Source organism: Suricata suricatta, chromosome 11, assembly GCF_006229205.1.
Source record: "Suricata suricatta isolate VVHF042 chromosome 11, meerkat_22Aug2017_6uvM2_HiC, whole genome shotgun sequence".
NCBI lineage: Eukaryota > Metazoa > Chordata > Mammalia > Carnivora > Herpestidae > Suricata > Suricata suricatta.
In genome coordinates, this window is record NC_043710.1 from 108,798,228 (window position 1) to 108,811,589 (window position 13,362).

At 60.3% G+C, this 13,362-nt stretch overlaps 1 protein-coding gene across 1 annotated transcript; it reads left to right on the forward strand.

The window, feature by feature from the left end:
- The first annotated feature begins 276 nt into the window (after positions 1–276).
- On the forward strand, positions 277–12,807 carry CXCR5 (C-X-C motif chemokine receptor 5). The gene is made up of 2 exons (XM_029914608.1): positions 277–520; positions 10,115–12,807. The coding sequence occupies exons 1-2, from the start codon at positions 464–466 to the stop codon at positions 11,180–11,182; spliced, it is 1,125 nt and encodes a 374-aa protein (XP_029770468.1). The 5' UTR covers positions 277–463; the 3' UTR covers positions 11,183–12,807.
- Positions 12,808–13,362: the final 555 nt, after the last annotated feature.

The following is a 13,362-nucleotide window of genomic DNA, read 5'->3' on the forward strand; positions in this document are numbered from 1 at the left end:
CGAGAAGGGTGAAGGCTTGGAGGTGACTGCCTGGGAAAGGAGGTCCCGGGGGGCTGGACGGTCCTGTTCCCTTTCTACATGGAGTTTCCCTGCTTGTCCCGCTCACTGGTGCGGTGGTTTTCACGACCAGGCACAAGTCCCTCACCGGGCGGCCCGGGGAGGAGGCGAGGGGCGGCCTTTCTGTCAGTCACAGCCCCATTGAGAGAGCTCTTGCCAGGAAAGAAGCTGAAATGCTTGACTAGCACTGATGCTATGGGGATTTTCCCTTTTTCTTCAAAAAAAAAAGACCCAGTGGAAAAAAAAAAGCGATGAGTTGTGAGGCAGACAGCAGGTCCTCCAGCCCCAGAGGCTGCGCACAACTCATTTGTTTAAATTTGCAGCTGACGGCTGCCACCGCTCTACAGGCACCAGGCAGAGCCCCGACCTCAGACAGTGACCCGTCTGGAGACGTGCGGCTGCAAGCATGAACTACCCCTTAACCCTGGACGTGGACCTTATCAACTACAACCTGGAGGACGTGGTGAGTAGACCCAGACGGAGCCCAGGCCCCACTTGGAATTCCCAATTTCCTGCGCCCAGGGCTCGGGGGGGGCAGGGGATGGCCGTGGGGTCCCCTCCCGCTGGGGGTCGGCAGAGTCTGGACAGGCCTGATGGCACCTGCCTTTTAAGACTGTATTTCCCACTCCATGGAGAAGGCAGGTACGTAGAGCTGTTGCTTTAAATAGACAGCCTCAAGAGGGGTCAGAAGTGCGGCTCGGCCGTACCCCCTGTGCCACCAGGGACAAGCCGCTTTGCCCCTCATTCTTCTGAAGAAGTCCCTCCTCTTATCGTTTAGGGCTGGAATAGGAGCCAAGATGGGAAAGTACTTTGGAAGGGCTCTGTTGGGAACCTGTCTTGTCCCAGTGGCCTTACATCTATTAACTCTTGCTCTGGGCCTGTATCATCGGGGCACTCGGTTCTGTGTTGAATGGAGAGGCTGAGGATTTGGTCCCGGGCCTCAAATAGCGTACAGTCTACCCACGAAGACAAAAACCCCACTCGCTGGAAGCTCTTGGACAATAATCATGTGCTAAACCAAGGAGCTGTGAGACCAGGTGGTCAGCAAGGGAGGGACCGCCGTGGGTCAGAGTCGGGGAGGCACAGGGGTGCCGAGACGGTGGGGGAACTCTGTGTTGATCCTAGAAATGTTTTAAAGCGTGTGGTGTCCCGTCAGAAAATTGGAATCTCTAGAGATGAGGGGTTCTCGGAGAGCTAAGGAAATGACCCCCAGGATCACACTCTGCTCCCAAGTCCCTCCTGCCCAGCTGGCTTGGCCATCCCTGGGCTCCCAAAGGCGGTGTGTTGGGAAGAACTCAACCAGAGACCCTGGAGCTCCGGTGTGTCCCCAGGAGGGGGCTCTCACGCGGACCTTTGGGGAACCGCTTCCCGCCTATCCCCCCATGGCCAATGGCACTTCTGGGGAAAGGACTTCTCTCTGAGCTGCACTCTGGGCTGAATCAGAAAGGATCCAAACCCTTTCTCCCATGCCCACTTGCCTTCCTGAGCGTACGCTCACCCTGAGAGGTTCTCCAGCACCCTCCAGCTCCACCGGCTGGAGCCCAGCCTGGATCTCTACCGGCCACGTTCCCAGACGTGCTTGGGAAAGCCCGCCTCTCACTGGTGCAGATCCCAGAGCCCGGGCAAACGCGAGGGAAAGAGCTAATCACCCCAAGTCTGGCCCCTCAGACCCAATCAGATGACAGCAGAGCCGAAACCGTCAGTCTAGTCCGCCCTGCTGCCCAGCCCGTGGGACCTAGTACAAAAGGAAAATGCAGGGTCCCTTGTTCAACAAGTACTAAGAGTTTCAAGACAGCACCAGCCTAGCACTGAGCCAAGCACGGAGCTCTTCTAAGGGCACAGCCCCGGGGGACCGCACAGGTCACACGCCCACAAAGCTGCCCCCGAGAGCAATGGCAGAGTCTGGGCAATACCCTAAATCAGGCTGAAACCTCCGCCCTGACAAGGCCCCCAGCCCGGGCCCCTGGCCTCACCTGAGTGGTTGGTGGGCGTTTCCTCTGCCCGCGCTTCGAGCTGACCACGAGCCCTGACCCCGTTGGACGCATAGTAAGCAACCCAAGATCTGGCCGCTCCTGGCTTCTGAGAAACCTCGAGTTTCCCCCGAACCATGCCCCCCTCCCTGCGTGACCTACTAGAGACAGGCGGTGGCAGAGGGCAGGGGCCACACGGCATGCCCCATATACCTCCAGCCCAGGGAGAGACCGGCTACTTGGTGCGTGTCACAAGCCGAACAAGTGCATTGGGCCGGCATCCCAGCCTGCCCAGCCCCTCCCCCATCAGGGTCCAGTCCGGAGCACGGGAGCCCTGGGACCATCCGGGTTCTGGAGCCCTTCCTCAGCCACCGCCTCATCCCGCCTTCACTCACTGTGGAGACGCTCTCTCTCTAGGGCCCGCTCCCTCAGGCGCACAGACCCTCTCTCTCCAGCCCACCCACTCACAGCAGAGCCTTGCAAAGATTTTCTTTTTTCTTTTTTTAATAGTTTTTTTTTAATGTTTTATTTATTTTTGATACAGAGAGAGACAGAGCATGAGAGGGGGAAGGGCAGAGAGAGAAGGAGACACAGAACCGGAAGCAGGCCCCAGGCTCTGAGCTAGCTGTCAGCACAGAGCCTGACGTGGGGCTCGAACCCACAAACGTGAGATCTGACCTGAGCCGAAGCCGGAGGCTTAACCGACTGAGCCACCCAGGCGCCCCAAAGATTTTCTTTTTAACGTTTATTTATTTTTGAGAGAGAGAGAGAAAGTGTGCATGCGCGCACATGCAGGGGAGGGGCAGAGAGAGAGGGAGACACAGAATCTGAAGCAGCTCCGAGCTGTCAGCACAGAGTCTGATGTGGGGCTCGAACTCACAAACTGTGAGATCATGACCTGAGCCCAAGTCAGAGGCTTAACTGACTGGGCCCCCAGGCACCCCACCAAGTTTTAACTCAGTAGGTCCGACGGCGCAGGGCCCCTGGGATGGCAGAGCCTCGAACAGTCTGGCACATAGCAGCTTCTCAGTTAAGTCCCGATTCCTTCATTCGTTGGGCGGGGGTGGGGGAGTCCCCCGTAGGGATCTCAACAAGTACGCGCTGATTTGTGGTGCGCCGAAGGGCCTCGCCCCTCCTGTCCTTGTCCAAACCGAGTCCGGTTTGCTTTCCTGGAACGCTGGCTTCTCCACTGCAGTGTGAGGTCAGGACTGAGGGCCCTGGGCCGCAGCCACAGTCAGTCAGCCCGACTTCCCTTCCACCTCTGGAATTCCGAGCTCAACTCCAGGCACCTAAAATGTCCATGCTTAAAACATGAGCTGCGAACCCCCATGAGCAGAAGACCCGCACTGAAAATCTAGACGGCTGACTCACATCCCAGGAGCCCGGTCCCTGGCGTGGGCGTGCCAGGGACCCGTCCTGCTCGGAAGGCAGACCTAGAACAGTCGCTGTCCTCAGGAACCTTGACCTGAGAGTGCAGAGCCTCCTCCCGACCGCCCGGGGCCCAGGCTGCAGGACCCGGGCACAAACCTCCCCTCCAGCCCCACCACCCACCAGCCGGGAGGGCAAGCGGCTAAAGAGCAGGACGAATCTGGTCCAGTCCCAGGACCTGGACTCCCTTCTCCTCTCCTCGGTGATAGTCCCCCAAAACCATGTCACTGTGAGCAGAGTCGCACGGGCTGCAGAGCCTGCCCACGTGCGTCCCCTCGTTCCATCAAGGTGTAAAGAAGAGGAACCAAAACCACCAAGGCCATGCCTCGGGGGAGGGGACCTTCCCCCACCCCAAATATGGCAAAAGTCCCAGAGGAGTCCCACTGGAGGGGGCCCGGCTGGAGGTGATTTGAGTATTCAGGGATGAGCGAGAGACCCAGGCCCAGCCTGGGGAGGGGGTCAGTGTTGGGGCGAACCTGGGCGCAGCACACAGAGCACAGGCCCCGCCAGGGGCTCTTGCCTTCCTTACGGACACAGATCCCCCCTCCGGCAGAACGGCATAAAAAGTGGCCACGGATCAGGTGCTGGGAATCAGGAGACAAGAACGAACAGTCTTTCAGGAGTGACCGGACGAAATGTTTCAAGTGGGTGCTGGCCCGGGAGATGGCTGCTGTCTTCACCTGGGTTCCACGTCCCCCTGTCCCTCAGACTGGTTGACTGTCCGCAAAGTGCACATGGCCTTTGGGGCGCCACATGGGGGCCCCCCTTAAACCTAAACATTCGGTGCAAAGTTAGGAGTAGTTTTGGGGAGCCTGGGTGGCTCAGTCGGTTAAGCATCCGATTCTTGGTTTCTGCTTAGGCCACGATCTCGAGGTGCATGGGTTCGAGCCCCGTGTCAGGCCCTGCACTGAAAGCGCGGAGCCTGCTTGGGATTCTCTGTCTCCCTCTCTCTCCGCCTCTCTCCTGCTCATGCTCTCTCCTTCTCTCTCTCTCAGTAAACGTTAAAAAACAAGAAGGCAGAAGTAGCTTAAAGTCTCCCCCCAGAGCCACACCGGGAGCAGCACCATGTTCCTAGTGGCCAAAGCCCTGGGTACAGAGGCGAGAGGAGCCGGGCAGGTTCACCTCGGAAGGTTGGGGGTGGGGGGCACAAACCCTGCCTCGCGTCTCTTCTTCCTACGAGTGGCAAGCCAGCGTCTCAGATGGTTTTTGCGAGTGTGGACCCTCAGAAGGAAGAGTGGGGGCGGGGACACAGACCCCATTCGCACCCTTAGCCCAGTCTCAAGCCCAAGCCACTGAAAGCTGGAAGGCCAGTTGCCGGGCTGGCCCCATTCACAGCCCTTGACTCTCGGTCAGGAAGATCTGGACAAAGACATGAAAGGAGGTGGAGCCTGCAGTGCTCCCTCTGCCTCCCGCGGTGCTTCCTCTGTGATGCTCCCTCTACGTCCTGCGGTGCTCCCTCTGCCTCCTGTGATGCTCCCTCTGCACCCCCACAGTGCTCCCTCTGCATCCTGCGGTGCTCCCTCTGCCTCCCGTGGTGCTTCCTCTGTGATGCTCCCTCTGCGTCCCGCGGTGCTCCCTCTGCCTCCTGAGGTGCTCCCTCTGCATCTGTGTGCAGATGCGTCCTGTAGCCGGTGGGACTTGGGGCCCTGGGTCCCCAGGTTCCACCTGGACGGGCCACAGCACTCAGCCGCCCTGCCCTCTCCCGGGGGCTGAGCACCAAGCTCGGCCTGGGGCCTCGTCCGGCCGCAGGACAGGCAAGCTGGAGAAGCGAACTCCCTCGCAGGCACTGAGCTAGACGAAGGGGATGCCGAGAGCCAGCTCGTTCCTGGGCAGACCTGACAGCCGGGGCTCCCGAGCAGCCGGGAGACGCGAGCAGGGGGCGTTTGCCGGCACCCAGTCCTGTCCAGGGCTCCTTCCTGAATACTTGAGCTCAGACATTCTTCATCCCAGGGGTGCGGGGGGCCCACGGTGGGAGAGGTCTGCCTGTGATAAGTGTCTTCTCCTGTGACTGAAACCCCCATCCCTCCCCGTCTGCGCCTCAGACAGTAAGCCCATCCTGCCCTCTCGCCTGGGGTGGTTCTTCTAGGCCCTGAAGAAGGGGCTCCCCTCTACTCTGGTCTTCTTCTCCCAAGACTCTGCGCCCCCGTGCCAGAAACCTTCCTCCCAGGGCGGGGGTTTCCAGACCCCTCGGCAAGCTGGTCACGCTTGTCCAGACCAAACAGGCAGGCGGGCCGTCAGCTGCCCACCTACGGGTTTCTATTCACCTAAGTTCGGTGACAGGAGCCTTTCTGGCAGCCACGTCACGCTGTTGACTCATCTGAAGCTCGAGATCAACAGACTCTCGGGCCTTTTGCTCATCAACTGCCGGTAAGCCGGGCCGGGCCGCACTTGCCCCCAGACAGCTGAAATCTTGAACCCTAGTCTAGGTCTCTATATTTTCCCCTGTCAATTCCATTTGGTTGGAGGATGGTTCCAGGTCGTGGAGAATGTACATTGTCCGGAAGGGTCCCCAGCCATGTCATCTAAGCGTGGAGAGTGTCAGAGGGGAGAGGGTCCAGGACAGCCCGGGGGAGGGCCCCCCTCAGCGCCTGCCCCGCCGGCCCACATGGAATCCAATCCGCAGATGCTTGCTGATCCTCACGCTGGCCAGCAGGGCCCCGCTGCACCTGCCCCGAGCCCCGCCCCCCATCCTCTCTTCTCAGCACCAGAACGCAGAAGGCTCTAACTCCTCCTGCCCTAGCCCCAGTGCCCAAAGCGATTTCTACCTGGGCTCCTGGCTCGGTGCTCGGCTCTGTCCCGCTCTGTCTCCTTGCCTTCTCTGGGGCACAAGCTCCTGGCTACTGTGCGTACTATCTCTGCGGGGAACGCTGCCTAGGCCACGTGCTGTCGTGGTCTGGCCTGGGCACGTGGCTGTGTCCATACGGGGTGCACGCTGCTGCCGAGTCCCTGTGTGCATGAGGGGCCTGGGTGCCTGCAGCTTTTGATGCCACAGAATGAGGTGCTTGGCCAGATCGCCCGCGCCGAGCCCCCTCAGGGTGTAAGTCTTGGAGGGCTCCCTTTTGCACCCCACTCTCCGAGGTACTTAGGATTTATGCTTCCTCAACTTTCCACCAGACCAGAGCCACCTTGCCTCAGTGCCTCTCTCCATGGATTGGGGGGGAGGGGTGACTGATCGATCACCTAGGTATGGGAAGTGGCTTTCACATGTGCCACTTCTGAGCCCCGAGAACGTCTGTTTGACACCTGCTGAAATGCACTAACAACTCCCAGCACCCCTCAAACCCCTCCTCCCACAGGGCCCTTCCTGCCTGAGCACTTTTCCAAACAAATGCCTCTTGGCGAAGATGAAGAGACAGTTCCCCTCCACCCTCTTCTAAACCCAGGTTCTCAGGAGATGGGGGTTCTGGGGTCCTGGGGGCACATCCCACTGTGCTGACGTTAAGTGAGCAATAAGCCACTCAGCCTGGGTGCTCTCAGGGGTTCTCATAAATGGCCTTCCGGGTCAGGTCGCTGGTCGTATGTACCTGAGCCGTCCACAGGGCAGTGGGGTGGCCCGGCTCCCGCCAAAGGTCGGGGGAGTCCAGCCCCACTGAGGGCCCCAAGCCCCGCATCTCTTCGCTTCTGGTCTGAATTGCTTTTTCTGCATAAAGACCACTCACCTCACTGTTTCCATATCTATGTTCCGTTAAATTCCAATAGGAGTCAAATGGTTGCATTCAATGACCGTATTGGAAACAGCTCCCAACATGGAGACAGAACCCAAGACCGGCTCTAGGCTGTCCAGGGCAGCGGGAGGAGGCAGGGACTGAGGAAGGGTGAAAAGAAGTGTCTTAGTCTCTGCAGAGGCACGGAGAGGGGCTTGCTTGAGATCCGGGAATACAAGAGCCCCCGCCGTCTCTGCGAAACTGCTCTCGGAGCGGCTCAGCCCACGCGTGTTGCACACCTGTCGTGTGTGAGACACATGGCCTCGTCAGGGGGACTTGCCTTCAGGACCTCTCCATCCAGTGAGGAAATGTGCGTGCCGAGGCTGCGGGCCACAGTACAGGCACCGAGAGGGATGCCTGGGCGGTTCAGTCGGCTAAGCGGCCGACTCCTGTTTGGGCTCAGGTCCTGATCTCACAGTTAACGGGGATCATGGGATCAAGCCCCATGGCGGGCTCTGTGCGGACAGTGCAGAGCCTGCTTGGGGTGTTCTCTCCCTGTCTGCTCCTCGCTGTCTGTCTCTCTCTCAAAATAAATAAACATAAACATCTTTTTAAAAAAAAGAGAATGTACGAAGAGAATGTGGTTCCAAGCTAGGCAGGAGGCGGGGTAGTAAGGTGGGGCTGACTGGGACCTTGGAGGAAGCAAAGGTATTAATTAGGCAGCCACCGGGGAGAAAGGGCTACTCCGCAAACGGCAGAGTTGGAGCAAAGTTTTGGAGACAGGAATGCGTTGGGGGCGGGCAGCCGGTGGAATGACGGACCTGGAGGACAGGGTGCCTAAGCGATGAAGAAGATGAGGTTTGGCAAGTCGTCGGAGGCATATACATTTTGTAGTGTGTCAAGCCCCCACAGGGGAGTTCAGACATCACCGTGCAAGTCCATGGTTTTCACATGGAAGTTTAGAGCTGGGTTTTTTATTATTATTATTAAACACGAGCTCCTGTGTGAAACGCCCCATGAGATAAGAAGTCTGGTTTGAAGGCAGAGAGAGGAGCTGAGGCCCCCCCCCCCGCTTCCCGAGCCCCAGGAAGCCCTGCCGGGACAGTCACGGACGGGACCCCCGTGTGGCTTGCCCCGCGGCAGGTTCTGAAGCGTGGCGGTGTGTGTGCCGCACACCTTTCCCTGACGGGCAGTTCGTCTCATTGCTTTTTGAGAACTACATCATATTCTGTTGTGTGAACGCACGGAGACCCGCTTACACTGATTTTCTATTGAGAGATTGTATCACACACGTGACTTCTTCTTATAATTGGCTTTGCTATTAAATGTTCACATTTAATGAACATTTGGGGGGAGGGAGGTGAAAGTCTAGAAGAAAGAAAGCCCCTCTTACAGGTAACGAGGGACCCGTGAAGGACTTGGGGCAGGACACTGCTGGGATCTGCGGGTTGGAAGGGTCCTCCGTGTGCAGCGGACGGACAGGGAGGAGGCATTGCTGGAACGGCCGGGGACAGGTCGTACTCCTGGCGGTGGGCGGAGGCTGCGACGGAAGGGTGCTCGGTGGGGGGCGGGGGGGGGCTCTGCCTTCGCTCCAGGGTGCCCCCGCCCCCCTCCCCCAGGCCCACTTGCCCAGGGACCAGAAGGATAGACAGAAGGATAGACGCAGGCTGAGGACCCGGGTCTGCCCGCTGAGAGTGAGCATGAGCCACAGCGGGGGGGCCCCCCCCGGGAGGCAGTGCAGCCCTACCCCGCTTGTGCAAGACCCTCACTCTCCTGGAAGAAGGGCAGCGCGAGACCAGCGCAAGCTTCTGGGCAGAGCACCTTTCCCATCCTCTCCCTCCCTGCGGCGCCTCGTTTATAGAAGTGTCTTTTTCAACCCCCACACGTTGGTTGTAACTGGTTTTGAAACCATGGGGAGGGGTCTGGTGGGCGTGGAGAACGGGGCTGGGAAGTGAGGAGGAGCAGGTGCAGGGGGACAGCTGCCAGTGAAAGGTATGAAAACAGACACCGTGCCTTCCTTTGCGGTTAGCTGGGTAAACAACCTGAGCACTGGTGGGGGGAGGGAGGGGGGAGGGGGGAGGGGGCGGAGGGGCTTGCAGAGGCCACACGGGCACATCACCCTCCCTTGAGAGGAAGCTGCTGGGCACCGGAAGCAGCAGCGGGGGAAGGCCGGGCAGGGCTGCGTGGTTGGCTCCGGAGGGAGACCAACGTGGGTCCAAACGCAAAGACAGGAGTCTCCCAGGGGCGCCTGGGGGCTCAGTGGGTTAAACGTCCATCTTCGGTTCAGGTCACGATCTCGCAGTTCAGGAGTTCGAACCCCACGTTGGGCTCTGTGCTGACAGCCGGCTCAGACCCTGGAGCTGCTTCGGATTCTGTGTCTCCCTCTCTGCTCTGCCCTCCCCTGCTCTCACTCTGTCTGTCTCTCAAAAATAAATAAACATTTAAAAATAAAGACAGGAATGTCACATACCCGAGCCTCCTGTGCAGAGTAAACGAAACAGGAGGCTGGCACTACAGTCTGAGTTACAATGAGGACATTCAGGAACAGGGAGACGACCCGAGGGGAAGCCGGTGGGCCACACGGCAGCCCCCCTCAGCAGGCTCCCAGGTGTTAGTGCCCGCTCCTCTGCGGCGCCCTGGCACCGATGCTCCTCGCCCCGACCAGACCCGATTCCAAAGCCGACGCTCCGATCGCAGCGTCAGCCCGCAGCTCCCATACAGGTAAACACAAGGCGGCTGCCATGTGCACAGCCCTTCAGAGCTTGTGTCACACGCCCGCCCTGTGTCTCCTTCCATCCCCATCTCCACCCCGTCCGGAAGGAGGCCTTTCTATGGTCGAAAACTGCAGCTGCAAAGGGCAGCGACCTGATCACGGACACAGAGGGGAGATGGGGCTCCGGGCGGTGGGCGTATCGGGCATCCAGGGACAGGAGCAGCGTGGGGGTGGGGAGGAGTCAGGGCCCCGCGAGGGAAGCCGGTCCTCATCCCCCGCCCTGCTGTCTCCTTGCCTTGTAGTACAAGGAACTGGGCAACTACAGCGACAGCACGGAGAGTCCCACAGTGGAAAACCACGTCTGCTCCACCGTGGAGGGGCCCCTCCTGACCTCCTTCAAGGCCGTGTTCATGCCAGCGGCCTACGGCCTCATCTTCCTCCTGGGCATGATGGGCAACGTCCTGGTGCTGGTGGTCCTGGAGCGGCACCGGCAGACGCGGAGCTCCACCGAGACCTTCCTGTTCCACCTGGCCGTGGCCGACCTCCTGCTGGTCTTCATCCTGCCCTTCGCCGTGATCGAGGGCTCGGTGGGCTGGCTCCTGGGCTCTTTCCTCTGCAAAACCGTGATCGCCCTGCACAAGGTCAACTTCTACTGCAGCAGCCTGCTCCTGGCCTGCATCGCCGTGGACCGCTACCTGGCCATCGTCCACGCCGTCCACGCCTACCGCCGCCGCCGCCTGCTCTCCATCCACATCACCTGCACCGCCATCTGGCTGGCGGGCCTCCTCTTCGCCCTGCCGGAGATCCTCTTCGCCAAAGTGAGCCAGCCCCATAACAACGGCTCCCTGCCCCGCTGCACCTTCTCCCAGGAGAGCCTCGCCGGAGCCCACGCCTGGTTCACCTCCCGCTTCCTCTACCACATCGGCGGGTTCCTGCTGCCCTTGCTGGTGATGGCCTGGTGCTACGCAGGCGTGGTGCACAGGCTGCGCCAGGCCCAGCGGCGCCCCCAGAGGCAGAAGGCAGTCAGGGTGGCCATCCTGGTGACGAGCGTCTTCTTCCTCTGTTGGTCACCCTACCACATCGTCATCTTCCTGGACACCCTGGCGAGGCTGAAGACCTTGGGCAGCGGCTGTGCGCTGAACGGCTACCTCTCCGTGGCCATCACCATGAGTGAGTTCCTGGGCCTGGCCCACTGCTGCCTCAACCCCATGCTCTACACGTTCGCGGGCATCAAGTTCCGCAGTGACCTGTCGCGCCTGCTGACCAAGCTGGGCTGTGCCGGCCCTGCCTCCCTCTGCCAGTTCTTCCCTAGCTGGCGCAAGAGCAGCCTCTCCGAGTCGGAGAATGCCACCTCCCTCACCACCTTCTAGGTCCCGGCCCCCTTTGCTTCCCTTTCCCTGGGGGATGCGCTGTTCCTGGCGCCCCTTCCAACAGGACCTGGGATCCTGAGGGCTCGCCGTGACCAGTGCCCTCACGTGGGGCCAGCCCCTCTCTCCAGGACATCCCTGCCGTCTCTTCGTCTGGCCCCAGGCCTGGGCTGCAGGCCAGAGAGGGGAGGCAGCCCGAAGGCAAAAGCGAAAGATGCCTGTGCCCGGCTGTATCTCCCAGGGCTGAGATGGCCCCACAGAACAATCTTTACTTCTGCCCGTGCCCATCGGGACAGCCGGTCCCCTCCCCGAAGGCGCTGCATCCGCTTACGGACCACCGGCCGCACCACTACCCGCCTCTCCTCGCGCCCCGCCTGCCGAAAGAAGCTGGAGGCCGAGCACCAGGCAATGGATGGAGGTCAAGGCTGAGGAAAGGCCAGCTGGCAAAAGAATGTGGCCTTAATGTCTCAGTCACTAACAAACACAGACATTCTGCCAGGCCACCAGCCCGGCAGCATCTTGACCAAGCAGGGAACTCAGACGGACTGAATCCTGGAAGCTGCTCCTGGCCCTGACCAAAATGGCCCTGGGCCAGCCCTGCGTCTCGGGGCTCTGGGAGGTCTGCAGACTGAGCGCGGACTCCAGGCGCCCCCAGAGACCAGCTGGCCCGTGTCCTGTGGAAGAAATAAGGCACAGCCAGCGGAGAGACGCCGCTGAGAGAGAAGACTCTCCTTCCTCAGCCCCCAGGAGGGGCAAGAACAAAGCAAAGCCTCTGTCTTCTCTGCCCAGGGCAGAGAGGGCTGAGGGCATTAGGGTCCAGGGTCCTGGTAGGTCTGGGTACTGACAAGGAAGGAGGTTGACTGTTTCCTCCCGCCCCTTTCCACAAGCTACACAGCAGAGGGTCCCCATCACAAGGAGAGAGCACTTTGCCGAGAGTCAGGACGAGATGGAGACCCCACCCCCACCCCAGAGGGATGACAGACTGAAAGAGGCTTCTGGGGGTCATCACATCCAGCCCCTGCCTGCAGGCCACACCCAGAGCTTGCCTGTCTCTCAGGCCTCAGCAAGAGGCACGGCCCTTCCCCTTCGTCTAGGCGGGTGGGAAGCAGGCCTGGCAGGGAAGTCCCCAGGCCCCAGGAAGCCAAGCCCCGCCCCTGAGGGCACACGACTCAGACGGAACCAGAGGATGGCTCTCCATGCCTGCCTGCCCAGAGGGCTCTCCCCCTCCTCCACGGCCCCCGGGCGCGCTAGGGTGGGATGTCCGGCCCCCTGCACCTGCCGAGGGCACCTCTGGGCTGCCCGGTCCCACTCACGGCAGCCAGCCAAGGGCCCGGAAGGCCCTGTGGTGGAAATCAGAGCCTGGGACCTGGGGCAGGGGGCCTGCATCCTCACCGAGGAAGCCGGGGAAGGGCCAGGAGCCCTGCGTTTTCTCTCCCAGCATCCCACAGTAAGCTGGGTGGCCGAGGAGACAGACACAGAAGCAAAAAGACAAGAGGTTAGATTTTCAATTTTCTCTTTTTAATAAAAAGGCACCTATAAAACAGGTCAATACAGTACAGGCAGCACAGAGACCCCCGGAACAAGCCTAAAAATTGTTTCAAAATAAAAACCAAGAAGATGTCTTCACATATTGTATTTATATATTTATATTTATATATATATATTTATATAATGGTACAAAATGGCTGGGGGTATGGCCATGGATGGAGGGAAGTAGGCTGGCCTGTGGAGTTCACCTTGGAAAGCTCGTCTGGTGGCAGAGATGGGAGGCAAAGAGAATGGCGGGGGGGCGGGGGGGCATTAGGCCCGCTGCGGTCTGACCCCTCTCCTCTAGGCAGGAAACACTTAGAGTCAGTTTGGGGAGTCTCGGGTCAGTGGTGGGGGGCTCGTGGGCACAGGGCCAAGGTTGAGGCAGGGTGGGCAAAGCGCCTGGCAGGATGGAAGGCAGGCGGCCCCCAAACACAGAGGCCGGGGCCCTGGCCCTGGGCAGGTGCTGGAGGAGGCAGCAGCCCCGCAGCCAGCCAGCCCTGGAGGAAGCGCTTGACCTGGCCAACGGACTGGGGACAGCACCAGACTGGGAGAGGCGGGGCGGATTCCCTTTGGGACCAGACCCTGCAGAGAAGAAGGCTGGGGACAGGGCCAGGCGGAAGACACCTTGCCTAGAAACGGCCTGGCCCTGGAGG